At 39.2% G+C, this 20,568-nt stretch overlaps 1 protein-coding gene and 1 long non-coding RNA gene across 4 annotated transcripts in view; one reads left to right on the top strand and one right to left on the bottom strand.

Annotated features, from left to right (window-relative positions):
* The window catches only part of LOC113905596, a 53,566-nt gene extending 53,061 nt beyond the window's left edge, over positions 1-505 (bottom strand). Inside the window, exon 1 of the long non-coding RNA XR_003514688.1 lies at positions 426-505. This is a non-coding gene — a long non-coding RNA (uncharacterized LOC113905596). The remainder of the gene's footprint in view (positions 1-425) is intronic.
* On the top strand, positions 487-19,434 carry LOC113905590 (tripartite motif-containing protein 5-like). 3 transcript variants are annotated; one of them, XM_027563103.1, is made up of 8 exons: positions 487-716; positions 10,042-10,525; positions 11,097-11,192; positions 12,147-12,377; positions 15,777-15,799; positions 17,017-17,117; positions 17,397-17,423; positions 17,639-19,434. In XM_027563103.1, exons 2-8 carry the CDS (start codon positions 10,103-10,105, stop codon positions 18,271-18,273), a joined length of 1,536 nt encoding a protein of 511 aa, XP_027418904.1. In that variant the 5' UTR covers positions 487-716; positions 10,042-10,102; the 3' UTR covers positions 18,274-19,434. The 3 variants fall into 3 exon arrangements, with proteins under 3 accessions (XP_027418904.1, XP_027418906.1, XP_027418905.1); XM_027563104.1 differs by having other exon boundaries at positions 549-716; positions 10,034-10,525; XM_027563105.1 differs by lacking the exons at positions 15,777-15,799; positions 17,397-17,423; positions 17,639-19,434 and having other exon boundaries at positions 17,017-17,110.
* The last annotated feature ends 1,134 nt before the right edge of the window (positions 19,435-20,568 follow it).

Genomic DNA, 20,568 nt, shown 5'->3' on the forward strand with positions numbered 1-20,568 from the left:
AAAAGTGTCATTTTGCCACATAGCATCCAGCTTCTGAATGTCAGCATCAGTGAACGACCACTCTGTGATCACCTTTCTAAGTGACCACCTGAGTGATTCAGGTTTGTTGAGCCATTTCCTCTAACATGACCTAATAGGACAGACTCGCCAGATTCCCTACTTCAGCTGGTGGACACAGGCCAGTAAAGAGCAAGCCAATTCTGCTGTCTGAAGGGAGTCCTCAGTGTGGGTCTTCACTGGGGTAAAGGGGATACTTTACTCCTGCATCGGACAGCTCTTTGTTAGGAAACAAGACAAGGTGGGTGTGTGAAATTGCATTGCTTAGGAAGCCTAAGTTTTCCAAAGGACTGATTATTTTGAAGAGACTTGGGAATAGCTTCTCAGAGAAGAGCTGAGATAGGAATAAGAAGCACTCACTGACTCACCGAGCGCAGGCACAAAAGCCTCCTTAGTTTCCAGAGGCCCCTTGTGGATGTCTCTTACTGGCATATAGTTTCTCTTCTGCTTTCCTGCCCAAACTCCACCCACTAGAATTTTACTTTCAGTTTCCTTCAGGCCCCTGTTGAGGCGCGCGAATCCTGAACACATATGTCCAAAACATGTGTTTACTCTTCTCCAAGGAATAACAACTTCTTCATTCATATCTGAGGATACCTAAGCGGTTTGTGGAGGGCAGAATTTGAGAGATACACAAGAAAAAAACGGAATCTGCTTAGGTGAGTTTTATTTGTTGTCTGCAAGCTGTTCTAAACAGGGAAAGGCCCAGCTTGCAGGCTTCCTGGTGAGACTGCTGACTGAAGATCAGTCTGGGGGAGGGGAATTCTTAGGAGAAAGGTGATTGGAAGAAAAGAAAGGCTTTGTTTGTTCCCTGGAGGGACTGTTTATTTCTGTAGGCTGAATCTACCCACAGAGCCTTTGTATTTTGTAAGTACGAATTGAACATGCTGAGAACAGCCAGAATCTTTGGTCTTTCAGAGTTAGAAAGCCCCTTTCCTCAATAACAGGTCAAAGGCCGAAAGGTCTTTCTTCCCATCCTGATATTTTCTTTTCTATCAGTGTAGAAATACAGTATTTCTGCATGGCTGTATAGATCATTTCTCATGATCTAGGCTTGCCTGTGCTTAGGAGTCAGATGCTGTGAGATCTGGCGGGCTCTGCAGCCTCCCATGAATTCTCTTGTCCAGACACAGGGAAATGCTGCACTTCCTTACATCCCTAACCTGTTCATGCTTCTCCTTCTGTGGGATGTGCCGCCCAGAAGCAGCTCAGCTGAGAGATTGGGGCAAGTAGAGCATGTGGGAAAAACTTCCAGAAGTACCATCTGGAAGCATCTAATTTCTAGTAACAGTGACATCTAACTTTAAGTTTTAAAGACTTGTTACTTGATTGTTACTAAGGATATCAAAAGATATTAGAGAAGTATTCTTATACCACATCATGAGACCTATGAAGGAAGTTAAGTTAGAATTTATCTACCTTCCTCTTTCCTATAGAAGGTACAGCTGTACCCACTGTAGTCAAGGCACAAAAACGAAAGTCAAATCTCTTTTCTCACCATAACTTCTTCTCTGTTGACCGAATCTTATTTGGACATTATCACTTCTGCTACAAATTCCTTGTCACCCTGTCAGCCACAGTCAGTGTTAGAAACATCTTCTGAATTCACACAGTGAACCTCTGTCATGGTAATTCCTACATGATTTTCAAATAGATTTGTTACTTTACTGCTTGAGGTTTTATTTTGCAAGTGTTGTAAGTAGTTTATACTATATAATAGTAGAAAACTGTCTAGCACATAAAACAAAGCACAATTTCACTTTCCAATTTGATTTACAAAAATGATGGTTTCCCGTGTAACATCAGGAATTTGTGGCTCTATCATATTTAGATAAACAGCTTTACTGCAGTCACAGAAGAAATTTCTGCTTATAAATTTCCTGTTTGGATTTTTACATAATTATTGCAGTTTTATGTCCTTTTTTGTGGATTTGTAGTTGGTACCTCTGAGATATTGTGAGTTTGTATTCTCATGAGCTCAAGTGTCAGATGACTAACCTGTAAGGTGGAATCACCTGAAGTTTTTCTCAGGCAGATGTGACTCATGTTCCCACATCTGTCTTCCTGCTTGTCAGGGAGACATTGGGTCACTGTTTAGGTAGTGGTGGGGTATCATTCTTCATATGTAAGAAGTAGTATCTTCTGTGTCTATTGTGGCGATCACTGTTTTGATATTAGGTCTTATCTCTGCTGAGAAAATAAATTCTGCCACCCCATGTGGCAGAATTTGAATGGCAGAACATGAATGCATGTTCTGATCCTCCCTTCTCGATAGGTTCTCGATGCAGCTGAGCATCAGTTGGATCTTGAATGCGTTGAGATATAACTGGAGGCCTCTCACCAGATTTGAATCACAGTTTTAGTCATAGATTTGAATAATGTTGACCTTTGATCTTATTCAGCAGAGAGTGATCTGGGGTACTTGAACTTTGCAGTCAGTGGCAAAGTGCATATTTTCAGTCTCTGTAACATTAGCTGGATTATATTTCTGGTTCACTTTCAGCCTCATCTTTTTTTAATGTATTTATTTATATAATCATTAGAGGCTAATTACTTTACAATTTTGTGGTGGATTTTGCCATACATCGATATAAATCAGCCACGGGTGCACATGTGTACCCCGCCATTTTGAACCCCCCTCCCACCTGCCTCCCACCCCATCCAGAGGGCTGTCTGTCTTACACATTGAGTTGTTACTGTCTTTCTAAATTCCATATATATGTGTTAATATACTGTATCAGTGTTTCTCTCTTTCTGACTTACTTCACTCTGTATATTAGGCTCCAGTTTCCTCCACCTCATTAGAACTGACTCAAATGCATTCTCTTTAATAGCTGAGTGATATTCCATTGTGTATATGTACCACAACTTCCTTATCCATTCGTCTGCTGATGGAATTCTAGGTTGCCTCTGTGTCCTAGCTATTGTAAACAATGCTGCAATGAACATTGGGGTACATGTGTTTCTTTCAATTCTGATTTCCGCAGTGTGTATGCCCAGCAGTGGGATTGCTGGGTCATATGGCAGTTCTATTTCCAGTTTTTTAAGGAATCTCCACACTGTTCTCCATAGTGGGTATACTAGTTTGCATTCCCACCAACCGTGTAAGAGGGTTCCCTTTTCTCCACACCTCTCCAGCATTTATGGTTTGTAGACTTTGATTCAGCCTCATCTTTATCAGGATCCTTCATGTAGGATGAACATGGCACAGCTGGAGAGTTTCAGTAAGTCTCAGTTTAACTCTGTGCAGGCTGTATAGCTTTCATTCCCTTGTTCAGAGTGAACAGAGACTTATTAGCTGTCTCACACTGGAGATCTTTCTTTTGTCATCAAACTATGGCAGCCATTAAGACAGGAATATCATTTGAGAGCTTCCCTTTCTTGTTTGCTGCTTCATCGTCCCCTTTGCCTGGAACCTCTGATAGACCCTCTGAGTTTAGACTATGGCCACAGGGCCATAGTGAGTTCAGGTTGAGGAATGAGCATCACAGGGCTACCACTCTGTGATACCGCCACCGACTGACCACAAGCAGTGGTTTCCAATCGGAATCACCAATCCTACCCATACAACCTCATATGATATAAATTGCCAGGTTGGCTAAGCTTAGCTGGGAGTTACAGGACAAGAGACAGCATTGGGCACAGCTGCTTTAGTTGAGCTCTCAGAGATGTTCCTTACAGGAGGGACATTATCCCTCTCATCTCAGCTTTGTAAGGAACCATGCTAGATGGATGTGTGTGAATCCACCACAGGTGAGATAAGCCTAGTTCTGTAAAGATCTGAACTCTTTGTAAATGACTATGAGCACAACTTCTAGGGACCTAAAACAGACATATTTGACAGAAGACTCACAATTCCCTTGTGAAAAATGAGATGTATGTTCATCAATCATCATTTAAATTCCATGCAAAGTCTTTCTAGCCCAAATGCACTTCATACATACCCAAATGACAGCTAGTCTTGCTGTCAACAATGTGGTCATGAAAGGCTGCTGACTTTCCACTTTGTTGTAATTCAGTAGGTTTCCCAGAAACACAAATCATATGCAACGAAAACAGCAACAACAACAACAACAAAAACCTTAGGAAAAAAAAAAAGGCAATATGATCTTTATAGGAGGAAAATGTCCAGGACTGATATTAACCCTTTTTCCCACATATCTAATTCAACTCCCAGTTCTGTCCTTTACCTCCTCTCATCTCTCACTCTCACGGGCTGCCCAGAATTTCCTTCATCATCTTGTCCCTCAGGCTATCACCATCTCTCCCCTGAGCAGCTTGTGCCTGCATCCTGCCTGATCTTCCCAGTTCCACACTGGTTCCATTCAACATCTCACAACCCAAGGCACAGCTTGTCACGCCCTTACTCTTCTCTGATGGGAAAACATTGATCGCTTCTCCTGACTCTCAAAAATGGGTCCCCAAATGTTACATCATTTGGGAAGTGTCATATTTAATGTCACTGCAGCCTCTTGTAACACAAGACTAGCAGTCTTCTGTATACAGCCACACTGGCGTTTTAAAACTCATACAAGATGATACGTCTTCCACAAACAGATCATTTCCTTCACCTAATACACACTTTTTCTCTTTCTCGTTTAATGTCTCCTTCATCTTCTTCAGTTTTCAGTTCAATCCTTATGTTTTTAAGTTGGAAGTTTTGGATAATTCCATATTTCGCCCCAGTCTTTGATTTCTGAACAACACATATGTCTCCCTAGTAATGTTTTCTCTGTCTCTTTATATATATACAAGTGTTAGCTGCTCAGTTGTGTCTGACTCTTTGCATCCCCATGGACTGTAACCTGCCTAGCTTCTCTGTCCACGGAATTCTTCAGGCAAGGATACTGGTGTGGGTTGCCATTCTCTTCTCCAGGGGATCTTCCTGGCCCAGGGATCGAAACTGGGTCTACTGCACTGATCATAGATTCTTAACCATCTGACACACTAGGGAAGCCTGGTATATGTATATATATATAACTGAATTTTAATTTGCTATTACTTTCTAAGTGAATAGTAAGCCCATTCATTTTATTTAAACCCTATGTTTCCACTTTCTATGTGTGGATATTAGTCCAATTGACAATACACAATTTTTTGGCAACAGTAATTAGTTGAATGATCTTGCCTAATATTTTGAGAATATTTTTCTCAAAAGCAACATTAATTTCATCTGTGTTTCTGTTTTCTTATGTATTTGACTCATGGGATCCTATGAATCTATTTGCACCATCTCACTCCTTGCCATCCTCATACTTTCATGTTATTAATCTCCTATCAATGTCCTTGGTTGACATATTTCTAGACCAAAATGAAATCAATATTTACATACTTGAGACTACCCAGGACCTCCTAGCTGGTCTAGGTCTCCTTACTTCTACACCCTCATTGCCTTGTATTAATTGGGTCCATGAAGTGACCTCTGTTTGTCTCTGACTAACTCAGTGGGTAGGAGGCCTCTCAAGGAAGACCCTGAATTCCCATTCTGTGTATTGATATATGATTTTTGTAGGTCACTATCTTTATTTTCACATCTGATAAAGGATTTTTTTTTTTTTTTTTTACTATCTACACAAACCTATTGTCGTATATTATGGCGTGATAATAAGGGAAATCATTGCAAATATTCAACAAATGGTGGTAAGAGTTACAGTATAATAAGTCATCATAAAAGAACATGTAAAGAGAGAGTGTACTGAAGTATGAGAGAGTCATACTCCAGTCAGAATGGCCATCATTTAAAAGGCTACCAATAATAAATGCTGGAGAGGGTGTAAAGGAAGAGGGGATCCTTCTAGACTCTTGGTAGGAGTGTAAATTTTTGCAGCCACTATGGCAAAAATTATGGAGGTTTTTTAGAGTTACTGTATAATCCTATAATCCCACTCCTAGATATATATCCAGATTAAATTCTAATTCAAAAAGATGCATGCACCACCCCAGTACTCATTGCAGCAGTATTTACAATAGCCAAGATATGGAAGCAGCCTAAATGTCCATCAACAGATAAATAAAGAATACATACAACGGAATAGTAATCATAAAAAAGGATGAAATAATGTCATTTGCAGCAACATGGATGGACCTAGAGATTATTATATCCAGTGAAGTAAGACAGAAAGAGAAAGAGAAATATTGTGATATCACCTATATTTGGAATCTAAAAAAAACGATACAAATAAATTTATTTACAAAACAGAAATAGACTCATAGACATAGAAAACAAACTTATGGTTACCAAAGGGGATGGGTAAGGGAAACAAATTAGGAGTTTTGAATTAACATATACAACCTACTATACTTAAAATGGGTAAACAAGGGTTTCCTATATAGCACAGGTAACTATACTCAATGTCTTATAATAAACTTTAATGGGAAAAGAATATGAGAAAGAATATATATACATGTATCTGTGTGTGTGTGTGTGTGTGTGTGTATATATATATACATACAGAAGTAGATTTAAGGGCCTAGATCTGATAGATAGAGTGCCTGATGAACTATGGACTGAGGTTCGTGACATTGTACAGGAGACAGGGATCAAGACCATCCCCATGGAAAAGAAAAGCAAAAAAAGCAAAATGGCTGTCTGGGGAGGCCTTACAAATAGCTGTGAAAAGAAGAGAAGTGAAAAGCAAAGGAGAAAAGGAAAGATATAAACATCTGAAAGCAGAGTTCCAAAGAATAGCAAGAAGAGATAAAAAAGCCTTCTTCAGTGATCAATGCAAAGAAATAGAGGAAAACAACAGAATAGGAAAGACTAGAGATCTCTTCAAGAAAATCGGAGACACCAAAGAAACATTTCATGCAAAGATGGGCTCGATAAAGGACAGAAATGGTATGGACCTAACAGAAGCAGAAGATATTAAGAAGAGATGGCAAGAATACACAGAAGAACTGTACAAAAAAGATCTTCATGACCCAGATAGTCACGATGGTGTGATGACTGACCTAGAGACAGACATCCTGGAATGTGAAGTCAAGTGGGCCTTAGAAAGCATCACTATGAACAAAGCTAGTGGAGGTGATGGAATTCCAGTGGAGCTATTCCAAATCCTGAAAGATGATGCTGTGAAAGTGCTGCACTCAATATGCCAGAAAATTTGGAAAACTCAGCAGTGGCCACAGGACTGGGAAAGGTCAGTTTTCATTCCAATCCCAAAGAAAGGCAATGCCAAAGAATGCTCAAACTACCACACAATTGCACTCACTTCACATGCTAGTAAAGTAATGCTCAAAATTCTCCAAGCCAGGCTTCAGCAATATGTGAACTGTGCACTTCCAGATGTTCAAGCTGGTTTTAGAAAAGGCAGAGGAACCAGAGATCAAATTGCCAACATCCGCTGGATCATGGAAAAAGCAAGAGAGTTCCAGAAAAGCATCTATTTCTGCTTTATTGACTATGCCAAAGCCTTTGACTGTGTGGAACACAATAAACTGTGGAAAATTCTGAAAGAGATGGGAATACCAGACCACCTGATCTGCCTCTTGAGAAATTTGTATGGAGGTCAGGAAGCAACAGTTAGAACTGGACATGGAACAACAGACTGGTTCCAAATAGGAAAAGGAGTTCGTTAAGGCTGTATATTGTCACCCTGCTTATTTAACTTATATGCAGAGTACATCATGAGAAATGCTGGACTGGAAGAAACACAAGCTGGAATCAAGATTGCCAGGAGAAATATCAATAACCTCAGATATGCAGATGACACCACACTTATGGCAGAAAGTGAAGAGGAACTCAAAAGCCTCTTGATGAAGGTGAAAGTGGAGAGTGAAAAAGTTGGCTTAAAGCTCAACATTCAGAAAACGAAGATCATGGCATCCGGTCCCATCACTTCATGGGAAATAGATGGGGAAACAGTGGAAACAGTGTCAGACTTTATTTTTCTGGTCTCCAAAATCACTGCAGATGGTGACCGCAGCCATGAAATTAAAAGACGCTTACTCCTTGGAAGGAAAGTTATGACCAACCTAGATAGCATATTCAAAAGCAGAGATATTACTTTGCCAACAAAGGTTCGTCTAGTCAAGGCTATGGTTTTTCCTGTGGTCATGTATGGATGTGAGAGTTGGACTGTGAAGAAGGCTGAGCGCTGAAGCATTGATGCTTTTGAACTGTGGTGTTGGAGAAGACTCTTGAGAGTCCCTTGGACTGCAAGGAAATCCAACCAGTCCATTCTGAAGGAGATCAACCCTGGGATTTCTTTGGAAGAAATGATGCTGAAGCTGAAACTCCAGTACTTTGGGCACCTCATGTGAAGAGTTGACTCATTGGAAAAGACTCTGATGCTGGGCGGGATTAGGGACAAGAGGAGAAGGGGACAACAGAGGATGAGATGGCTGGATGGCATCACTGACTCGATGGACGTGAGTCTGAGTGAACTCCGGGAGTTGGTGATGGACAGGGAGGCCTGGCGTGCTGCGATTCATGGGGTCGCAAAGAGTCGGACATGACTGAGTGACTGATCTGATCTGATCTGATATATATGTATACACACACACACACATATACATATGCATGCCCGCCCAGTCTCAGTTGTGTCCAAATCTTTCAGATTCCATGGACTATCCTGTCAAGCTCCTCTGACCATGGGATTCTCTAGGCCAGAATGCTGGAGTGGGCTGTCACTTCCTACCCCAGAAATGTTCCTGACCCAGCGATCAAACCCATATCTCCTGCTTTGGCAGGCAGATTCTTTACCACTGTGCCACCTGGAAAGCCCTACACACAGACACACACACACGTGCATGTGTGTGCATGCTTAGTCATTTCAGCTGTGTCCGACTCTTTGACACCCTATGGATTATAGCCCTCAAACTTTCTCTGTCCATGGGATTCTCCAGACAAGAATAATGGCATGGGTTGCCATGCCCTCTTCCAGAGGATGTTCCCAACCCAGGGAATGAACCCAGAACCCTATATATATATATATATAGGCTTCCCCTGTAGTTCAGGTGGTAAAGAATCTACCTGAAATGCAGAAGACCCTGGTTCAATTCCTGGGTTGGGAAGATTTCCTGGAGGAGGTCATGGCAACCCATTCCAGTATTCTTGCTTGGAGAATCTCCATGGAGAGAGGAGCCTAGGAGGCTACAGTCCATGTGGTCGTAGAGTCGGACACAACTGAGGAACTAAGCACAGCACGGCACAGAATATATATATATATATATACACACACACACCAACACACATATTGGAGAAGGCGATGGCACCCCACTCCAGTACTCTTGACTGGCAAATCCCATGGATGGAGGGGCCTGGTAGGCTGAAGTCCATGGGGTTGCGAAGAGTCAGACATGACTGAGCAACTTCACTTTCACTTTTCACTTTCATGCATTGGAGAAGGAAATGGCAATCCACTCCAGTGTTCTTGCCTGAAGAATCCCAAGGACGGGGGAGCCTGGTGGGCTGCTGTCTATAGGGTCACACAGAGTTGGACACGACTGAAGCAACTTAGCATATATATATATATATATATATAATCACTTTATTGTACACTTAATACTAACACAACATTCTAAGTCAACTATACTTCCATCAAAAAAAAAAAGAGTGAGTAATACTGATACACCATGAGGAGAGAAGAGCAGGTATAAAAGCCCAAATACTTAAGTAGTTTAGGGTTTTTTACATTGAGGATGTGCTTTTAGCATGGAGGAGGAAAGCAGGGTAGATGGTGGGTCACGCACAGATCTTAGTAAGAAAAGCTCACTAGTTTTTGTTTTGGTAAAGAAAAATAACAATCGACACATAAATAAGGATAGATGAAATTTGTCATGTGACGTGAACTGGAAATAAAATGTTTAGAATTATTATAAAAAATAATTTTACCAGGTCAAGAAGCTCTTTTTTTATGTCTCCACCTTTTATGTTTTACCCTTCAATATTTTGTTCTCGGGTCATCCTTGATTTCTAGATAACTAGTGTCATTTTACTTCTACTTTTCTTACTCTTCACTTTTAACCTTTCCAATCATTCAGGGATCTGTGAGCGAGAGAACTGGCAGAAGTCAAGACAATAAGGAGCAGGTGAGCAGCTGCCATGGCTTCAGGAATCCTGATGAACATACAGGAGGAGGTGACCTGCCCCATTTGCCTGGAGCTTCTGACAGAACCCCTGAGCCTTGACTGTGGCCACACCTTCTGTCAAGCCTGTATCACTGGAAACAACAAGGAATCCATAATTGGCCAAGAGGGGAAGAGAAGCTGCCCTGTGTGCAGAGTTAGTTTTGAGCCTGGGAACCTGCGGCCTAACAGGAATGTGGCCAATATAGTGCAGAGGCTCCGAGAGGTTAAGGTGAGCCCAGAGGTGGAGCAAGAGAGAAATCTCTGTGCTCACCATGGAGAGAAACTCCAGATCTTCTGTGAGCAGGATGGGAAGGTCATTTGTTGGCTTTGTGAGCGATCTCAGGAGCACCGAGGTCACAACACATTCCTCATGGAGGAGATTGCGTCAGAGTACCAGGTAAGAGACCAGAATGGAGAAAAAAACAGAGCAGGAAATGGTACTTGAGGGAAATCTCTACTTTGCATTGGACTTTAATTACCTGGCTACCAGGGACTTGAGGCCTGTGATCTCTTTTCTTCGTATACCTACCTTCTGACATGTAAAGAAAATTTCTGTGCATTCCACCCAAGTATAAGCAAACAAATGGGCTCTCAGGCAGAAGTAGACATTCATGTTCCTTGTGCTGGTGCATGCACATCGGGGGCCATGAGAAACTCTCATTACCCTTTTGAACATGATAGGTAACTAGGGCACTGGGTGGGTTGAGCTGTAAGTTTTTCTTTCTTACAGAATCGAGTTTCTTCCAGAACAAAGAGAACCAGTCTTCTCTTGGTGAGGGAGCAGTGACTCCTATATCTTGAGTCTCAAAGAACACATTCAACATCAAGGTCTTCTTCCAAGTCACAGATTCTAGTCACTTTCTCATTTTTTGTAAAGTCTCTTCTCTTTGAAAATCAGCCTTATTTATCCACTATAGTGTTGCTGAGAAAGCCCATATCTTGACACTGGTGTGATTCTTTTCTCACAGAAAAAGCTCCAATCATGTCTGCAGAGGCTGAAGGGGAAAAAACAGGAAGCTGAGGATTTGGAAATTAAAGTCAGAGAAGAGATGTCTACTTGGAAGGTATGAGGAGACACTTCCCGAGAAAGTTAGACAGGTATCTATGCAGGACCTTGGGTTGGTCACAAGGAGCTGCCTTTTTCTTTGTACCATGACAGTTAAGTCATTTGGCTCATCCTTTTCTTCAGCCGTCCCGTAATCAGTGTGGTATTAAAAAGTGACCATATCACAAATAAACATAAATACTGGAGGGGGAGTTTTATAGAGAGGGCCTCTCTGATGAGGATGGCTAGGGAATTTTATATTCCATTCTTATCAAGTTTATTAGTCTTCTCAGGGAGATATCTGACAATGGCTCATGGTTCTGTCCTCAGTGTTCAACTTTTTGGGAGAGGGTGGTGGGAGGAGGTCAGGAGTATTGGAGGGAGGCATGAGCATCCTGGACAGATGTGTGAAGGCTGCCCACACCCAGAGATCCCTTTTGGCTCTGAGTTGTCCTCAACAGTGCAGACTTGGGACCATTATTTTGAAATATGGTGTAGAGAAAAAATATATAAACAAAGTCAGCTACCCCCAGTATTGCTTTCCTCTTTCTATTTCACTCTCTTGTGGGCCTCCATGATAATTCAATTGGTGAAGAATCCACCTGCAATGCAGGAGACCCCAGTTCAATTCCTGGTTTGGGAAGGTCCCCTGGAGAAGGGATAGGCTACCCACTCCAGTATTCTTGGGTTTCCCTTATACTCAGCTGGTAAAGAATCCACCTGCAATGTGGGAGACCTGGGTTCAATCCCTAGGTTGGGAAGATTCCCTGGAGAAAGGAAAGGCTACCCACTCCAGTATTCTGGCATAGAGAATTCCATGGACTGTGTAGCCCATGATGTTGTGAAGAGTCAGACATGACTGAGAGACTTTCACTCCTTGTGGGAACTTCCCAAGCAGAAGAGTTATATTTCTGGCTCCCAGTCCCAGGCCAGTGGTCCAAGTACCTCTCTCTGTCTTTTTTCATTCCTGAAGATTCAAATAGAAAATGAGATACAAAATGTCCAGGGAAAGTTTACACAACTAAGACAAATCCTGGACAGTGAGGAGATGAAGGAACTGAGAAAGCTGAAGGATGAGTTGGGAGTTATTCTCAAAGAGCTGGCAGAATCTGAGAATGATCTGGTCCAAGAGAAGCTGTTGGTGAGCAATCTCATCTCAGATGTGGAGCGCCATTTGCAGGGATCAACAATGGAGCTGCTGCAGGTAAGACTTGGAAAGGAACCCCAGCATCTGAGGCATGAGAGAAATATGTTCCTGTGATCCTTCTGATGCCCTCGCGGAGGTTGCTTTGACCCTGCAATATACCTTCTCTGCATCTATTTCAGAGGTTGTAAGAATAACTGAATTATTCAATGTAAGAATAACAAGGGAAAGTTCTATTTTTATTGTTATCAAGCTCATTGCAAACATTTCACCGTCTAGAGATTATTTATTGTGTTCAGTGATTTTCCATAAGCCCCTGTTTTCTGTGGGCCAATGCTAAACATTTATCAAGTACCTTTTCATGATTCAGATTATCACAGACAAATTCACTTCAGATTCCAAGAAGTTTTTTTTCCTCAATGTGTTGAGATTGTCTACCTTTTTTCTGTTTTTGAAGACAGTTTATGAAGAACTGTTATTTATCTTTAAATACTCCATATAATTTACCAGCATCGCCATTTCACTCTGGGTTTTTCTTATTGGAAAAGTTTAAAATATACATTTTTTTTTGCTTTCTTTTTTACTTGTACTAAGATTATTTAGATTTTTGCAATCTGTTAGTCCTTTATTGTATATTTTTGTAGGAATTTGTCTATCCTAAGTTGTCTGGTTTCTAAACATAAAGTTAGTTATAACAATTGCTTATTGTCCTTTAATTTCTATAGTACTCAGAGCGAAGTCCCTTTTTGTATTCCAGATTTTGCTCTTTCATTTTTTTCCCTACTCCTTTTAGTTATTTTTGTCAATTATATTAATTTTTTTTCAAAAGCATTGTTTCATTGATTTTGTTTATTTTGTAAATTTTCTTATGCATTTATTTCTGCTCTCACATTTATTGGTTTCTTTGTGTGTTTGTACTCTTTTGTGTGTGCATGTGTGCATGTGTAATGTGTGCACTGTTTTTTAATAACCTTTCTTAGTAGATCACTGATTTGAGAGCATCTTAATAATATAAGCACCAGTGTCTTAGTTTTTTTCCATTCATTTTGATTTAGTGTTTGTTTTTATTCAGATAAACTTATTTTCCAATTTCCTATGCAATTTCTTATTGTTAAAAAGTAGATATTTGAAGGTGTGTTGTTAATTACTAATCCTTGGTGATTTGTGAATTTTACTTCTGCTGTAGATTTCAAATTTAATTCAATTGTAATCAGAGAATATATATTTTATTCCTTTAAACTTTTAAATTCACTGATGATTCTTTATGGCCTCAGATATTGTATGTCCAGAAAAATTTACATATGAAAAGATTGTATATTCTCCATTCATTGGGTGAAATGGTCTATAGATGTCAGGTCAAGTTGGTAGATTGTATTGTCCATGTCTTCTATAATTGGGTGGTTTCCATACAAACTATTCTCTCATTATTGAGAGTGAGTTGAAATCTGCAACTGCTATTGTTAAATCCTGCATTTTTCCTTTTAATTTTGCTAGGTGAATTTTAAAGCTCTATTGTTAGGTGTATGCACATGTATAATTGGTTTATCTTTTGATATACTAAACCTCTTATCATTATAAAATTATCCTCTCATTCGTTCATAATTTTTATTGTTTTAGAGTCAGTTTTTTTCTAATAGTAGTATAAAAATTTGAAATCATTAGAGCTTGCATTATCTATAGTTTTCCTCTTTTTACTTTTGCCTGTTTGTATCTTTAGGCAAAAGTAAAAAGAGGAAAACTATAGATGATGCGAGCTCTTAATGATTTCAATTTGTATCTTTAAGTCTAAAATACATCTCTTATAAATGACAATCAGTAATTCTTCCTTGTTATCCCATCCAACAATCTCTAACTGTTTAATTTGGGTATTAAGGTGATAGCTTTAATACAAATACTGATATAGCTGTATTTCAACTTCACTATTTGCTTTCTATTTGGCTACTGTAGTTTTCTTTCTTCTCTTTCTTCTTAACTAGCTGCTTTTGTGTTAAACAAATATTCCTGTCGTAAAATTTTAAGCTTTCCTATTATCTAACTGTATTAAAAAAAATTTTTCCCCCCTGTGGTTGCTCTAGTGATTACAGTGATCTACTTCACACTAAAACTAACTTATTTTCAGCAAATACAGAACCTTCCTGTAACATTGCTTTATTTCTTTCCAGCAACAACACAATGATTATTTCACTATGGACACCTGATTCTATGTAAACTAATCACTGCAGGCTTCTGAACTTTTGCTTACACTGGAAGGGAAAGTTCTCTTCTGGGGTTTATATCAGGAGATTCATCTTCTCTTTAAACTGAGAATAAAGTCAGTAGAGGTGGAATGAATAGAATTGGCAAAAGACACAAGCCAGCTTCTGATGACAAGGTTTGGGCTTAAGAATTAGACTTTGACTAAATTTGCAATTGACCCCCCATCATCATTTATTTTCTCTCTACTTATTCTAATTTTACTTAATTTTTGTGATACACACAAAGAGCTTTAACACAGAGAATTTTTATCAAAGACCACTGGTTGCTCTTGTTTTTGTTGACATGGAAGAAATAAAGCTTCATGAAAAACAGATCAGATAAAATGGTGCATACCTATTCTAACCAATAAACTAATAATTTATGTGATGATTAAGAAGATTACATGGCTAAAACCTGTTAAGCCATGGACTAAGCAGACTCAGTATAGACTACAGTACAGATAAATGCTCTAGTTTTTGGACAGTGACTGAATGCATATTGGTAACATGCTAAAAATGGGGTACAAGAGAGGAGACAATCTGGTTGATGAATAGTAAGTTACATATTAGACATCCTAAGTTACTGATTCCTGTGGCTTATGTTTAACCGAATATATTAACAAGCATTTAAGAGACAAAGGTGAGTAAAACTAAGGCATTAGAAATCAACTGTACTTGTGTGTATGTGGATTTAAGAGAGTATGAGATCACTTATAGTGTATAAAATGAGATGAGAGAGACCAAAGAACCACCTACAGTAATACATTTGTTTGCTTGTACTCTCAACAAGTGCAGTATAAATAGCTTGAGGAATATTAGGATTATGAATTTTCTTTGATTCTCCAAAGCCTGGTTTAATGCTTGGCAAATAATAATACATGACTGTGCACTATTGTTGAATAAATGGAAGAACTGTGAATTATTCACATCATCTCATGGGACACCAAACTTACAAGCTTTTTGTTTTCCCCTAAATATGTCTCATCTCCAGACACTAGAAGTCTCCTTCATGCTTCTACAAGGGTCAAAGCCTTTTACCTTTGGGAAATCTGACAACATCGCGTGTGTCTTCTGGAATGACTGGCTTCATTCTTGTCTCTACTTTTTGGCTCTCACATTGAGACCATTTTTATTCCCACAATCGATGGCTGATGGGGATGTGAATAAGCTTGGGAAGTGGGGAGACTTATTACTTTTTGACGCATGTTTTCTCTTTTCTCACTAGGATGCGAATGTTATCATAAAAAGGTATGTGTGGGAAACCAGAGATAGTCCATTTATGCTGTGAAAATAAAATAAACCCCTTACAGTTATCTGATAGCCAGTTAGGATAAAACAATGCTCAAGGCAGAAAAATGGAGGATAGTCTTATTTTAAATTTCTATTCATACATCAGGGCTAGATTGTTTTATAAACATTGATAATGGACTGGATTCTATATTAAAGAATATTGGTTGTGGGAAGTTGCAGAGTTTGGGTCAGTACCAGTATTAAGAATAAGGCAATACAGTATCAGATCCCCACGACTTCATAAAATTAATTCACACTGTGTGTCAATGTGCAACTCAGGTTCCCATATTTAGTAGGTGCTTGACTTGTCATGTGAAGGTTGAGTCTTCTTTTCCCGCCAAACACTTAGAATTAGAGACAACTCCTTTATATTTTAATTTCTGCTCCCAGAAGAGATAAAAGTCCTTGTATGTTTTTCGGCTTAGGTTTCCAAAACAGATTTGAATCTCAAGGGATATTTTGGCCCTGGACCAAACTATTGACCAATCTTGGTCACATCCTTTAGAAACCAGAACAGAAAGGTTAACATCATTGTGTCTGCATTTGCACACCTACATGGCAGCATCAAGATCTTTGCAAACACATGAAAGTCAGACTACTTTATTATTCATAATGTCTTCTTTTCCAAGGGTTTGTAATTATTCCTAGTGATTATGAAATCTCAGGGTATTCCGAGAGCCTCTCTATTGGACAGCACTCTTTGAAGATCTTGGGACTCTAGAGAGTGTTCTCATACCTGCTATGTCTCAAATACCCAGGAGCCAGATTCTGCAACCTCACTTTCTGACTCCTTCCTGGAAACACATATCTGTGCAGGAAATGTTCCACAAATTATTTTTTTTAGACACCAAAGTTTTGTTTTGTTAAATCCATTGCTTCATATAATTTCATATGATCCCTAGGAGGTGGAGTGTGATGGGTTAATGATTTCATTATAGAAGGAAGAAACTCCCCTTCTGACATTTTAAGACCATCCAGGTCACACAGAGGGTACCTGGGAAGGTAGACATGAACACGTTCTTTCTTGCTCCAAGATCAGGCATCCACTCTCTTCTTTCCCAAGGTCTCCAGGAAAGACAATTCAAGCCCATAAACAGGGTGAACACATAGCAAGCCAGTGGTTTAAAGGGAAAAAAATCAATCACATTTGTGAGCATCAAATTTGTCTTCCCTAGGAGTGAAACCTTGGCTCTGAAGAAGCCAAAATCTTTCCCCAAGGAACAGAGGAGAGTGTTTCGAGCTCCTGATCTGAGAGAGATACTGCGTGTGTTTAATGGTGAGGAATGCTACCCAAGTGGGTGTAGGAGGGCCTCTTTGACGGAGGGAAAATGGGTAGGGGGCTCCAATTTCTATGTGTGGAGGAGACAGCAAAGCCCAGACACTATGTGCTAATGATTTGGTCATATTTATGGGGGGTGACCGGGGGCTTGGTTCATCCTGTCTTTCCCCAGTTCACTACCTCATCATGGCCATTCCCCTCATCTGGAAGAAAATAGGTTTCAGGGCTGACTCTATTGCTTATATTTAATATTGTGGATTTTTTTTCTCATTTCAGAGCTGACAGATGTGCAACGCTACTGGGGTAAGGAGACATCACAGTATAATCAAGCCACCCTATTCTCATCATCTTTTAGAATTTTTCATTTTCTAATAGGTCTCATGTTTTAAGACCCATGTTTTCCCTCCCAACACATGCAAACATATTACTTTTCCAGTCAAGTCATTCTAAAGATCCCTTTCAAAATGTCATAAGAAAACTACATCATTACCCTAACCCAAGCCTATATTTTTCAACAGTTCAGGTGACCCTGAATTCTCCAAGGAGTGCAAATGTTGTCATTTCTCCGGATCAGAGACAAGTGAGATATGCATCCAATGACCAACGCTCTAATGTGTATTTGAATGATAATTGTGAAGTTTTTAGTGTCCTGGGCTCCCCAGTTATCACATCAGGGAGACATTACTGGGAGGTAGACGTGTCAAAGAAACGTGCCTGGATCTTGGGGGTATGTGGTGAAAATATCATGATAGAACCACCAATATTTGGAAATTTTGGAAATGGAATTTATCCAAATGCTTTTTCAGTATATCAACCTAAAAATAGAAATTGTGGAAATTCTCAAAATGTTTATTCAAGATATCAACCTAAAAATGGCTATTGGGTCATAGGGTTAAAACATGATTCTGTATATAAAGCCTTTGAGTCTTCCTTCTCAGGTCCTGAGATTTTAACCCTCTCCCTGAGTGTTTCTCCCCATCGTATTGGGATTTTCCTAGACTATGAGGCTCGCACTGTCTTATTTCTCAATGTCACCAACCATGGGTTTCCCATTTATAAATTCTCTTCATGTTCCTTTCCTCAGAACATAGTTCCATATTTCAATCCTATGAACTGTGATGCCCCCATGACTCTGTGCTCACCAAGCTGTTGAGTCTTCTTACATTCACACTCACTCCTCTATAATGCCTCTTACTGTAAGTACATCTGACACACTTGTGCTTATCTGCAACATTCTTACCCTTTTTCCTTGCTGCCTCTCTTTTTTTTCCATTTGAACATCCTTCATTCATTAGAAGGGTGAACAATTTCCCTTGTGTCATATTTTCCCCAATATCATGTATGTGTTAGAAAATCTTAATTATTTTTCCATACTCCATGGTAAAATGATGGATGCCCCATAAAGAAAGAGCAGTATTGATGTAACACCTTTGCCAAATTTTACAATCTCATTTACTCTGCCACTGACTGAGAAAGTGAAAGAAAGCTTTTCAAAAACATTTGTATATTAGACATAGTATAGGAGTCCTTCACTAAAGAGTGAGTGCTGAGCTGTGTTTGAGTTTATCCATGATGCCCATGTTCATTAAGAAATTGAGGAAAAAATATCATAAATCATATGTACTAAGAATGAAAGTTTTGTGTTCAGAGTGTCTAAGTTCAAGCCCTGTCTCTACATTTTAGAAGTGTAAACTTAAATAGCACATTTAAGCGATATGTTTATTATCTTAAAATAATCTTGTTATAAAATTGTACCATACACAAGATCATTGTGAAAAAATAAATGCAACTCAGTGTAAAGCATATAACTGTCTCAATAATAAATATTTTATCTTTTAATTACTAAACAAAGAACCTATATCAGTGTCTCATTAAACAGATTTGTTCCTTCAGGAATACTACGGTTCTTTTCACTGAAGTCTCATTTTTCAGATCCTAGATTCCTTTGTGCTGCGTCAAGACTACTCTAGCTCTTCTTGCCATAGAAAAGTGTGTGTGTGTGTGTGATCACAGAATTTTATTATAATTCTTATGTTTCTACATAATAGCTCTTATCAAGTAAACTAAACTCTATGGAGTTCAGTTTCTCATTTAAAAAATCACCTGATTAATATTGTGAAAATTAAACAATACAACATTTGCAATAACTTCTGTAATTTCAAGCCCATAAAGGGAAGCCCAGTATAAATGTCTATTCCTTTTTGTTTCCTTCTCACTGTGATTGAAATAAATCATTTTCAGAATGCATGTTACTTTATTTTCCACATTATTTCTTTGTTTTTAGAAACAGAATAAATTGATTGAAGAATTGCAATTTTTTCTCAGTCTTACCTAATTGCTAAATAAATGTTTTTGGATAGCCACATTGTCTCACATTTTAAACATTTTCTGTAGTAATACTATTTCATTGAAGTTGAATTTTACTTTGTGGCCTGTTTGAAAGTGCAAGTCACTCGGTTACGTGTAAATCTTTGCGACCCCATGGACTATAGCCTGCCAGGCTCCTCTGACCATGGAATACTTCAGGCCAGAATACTGGAGTGGGTAGCCATTCCCTTCTCCAGGGGATCTTCTTGACTCATGGATCGAACCCAGGTCTCCTGCATTGTAGGCTGATTCTTTTCTGTCTGAGCCACCAGAGAAACCCATGGTCTGTTTGTCCAGCTTTAAAAAATTCACAGTGATTACATTCCCAGTGATACATTAATACTCTAAAGTATAGTCATGGGATCTCTTAACAGTGGTGTAGATAAATGTTTTCTGAGCCCTGGTCAGACTTTTGCATTGAGGTGAAAGTTCACAAGAAGGAAGAGAAAAGTCTGCTATCTTCCTTTAGTGAGATTAGAGAAGGAATTATTTCTGAAATGAATATTCTTTCAGGGACTGATGGAATCCCCATGTCTTTTGGAGTTTTTTCCCCAGTCTTCCTCCAACCAAATCATAGTTCATTTTTTTCTTTCTCAAGAAATAAAATGGATTATCTGTTTAAGCTATCGCTGCTTTTATTCCTGTTTGTTCTCAGGAATTCTCAACTTTCTCATTTTAGGAAGACCTTTGATGAGAGAAGGGTTATCAAGGAGGACTTTTCCAGTGTTTCTCTTTGTGTGTGTGTGTGTGTTTGTATGCACATTCAATATCTTAGTACTGATTCTTGAAAACAGAAAAAAATTGGGCTTTAAAATTTTCCCTTTGACCTCTGCCTTTCTGTCTGCCCACTGCTACTATGACTAAAATTCTGACTTACTAGGAAAATTTTGTACTTTTGAATTATTGACAAATGACTGTCCAGGGACATTGATGCCTTTTCTTTTACTGGAATGCCCCGTTCTCCAGTTCAGGATCAAGTGCCTAGTTATTAGAAAAGGAAAATCTGAATGTCTACATACAAAAGAAAAGATCGGTTCACCATGTGACACTCACTTTCTCACAGAGGTTCCTGACCCCAGAA

This window comes from Bos indicus x Bos taurus, chromosome 15 (assembly GCF_003369695.1).
Source record: "Bos indicus x Bos taurus breed Angus x Brahman F1 hybrid chromosome 15, Bos_hybrid_MaternalHap_v2.0, whole genome shotgun sequence".
Lineage (NCBI taxonomy): Eukaryota > Metazoa > Chordata > Mammalia > Artiodactyla > Bovidae > Bos > Bos indicus x Bos taurus.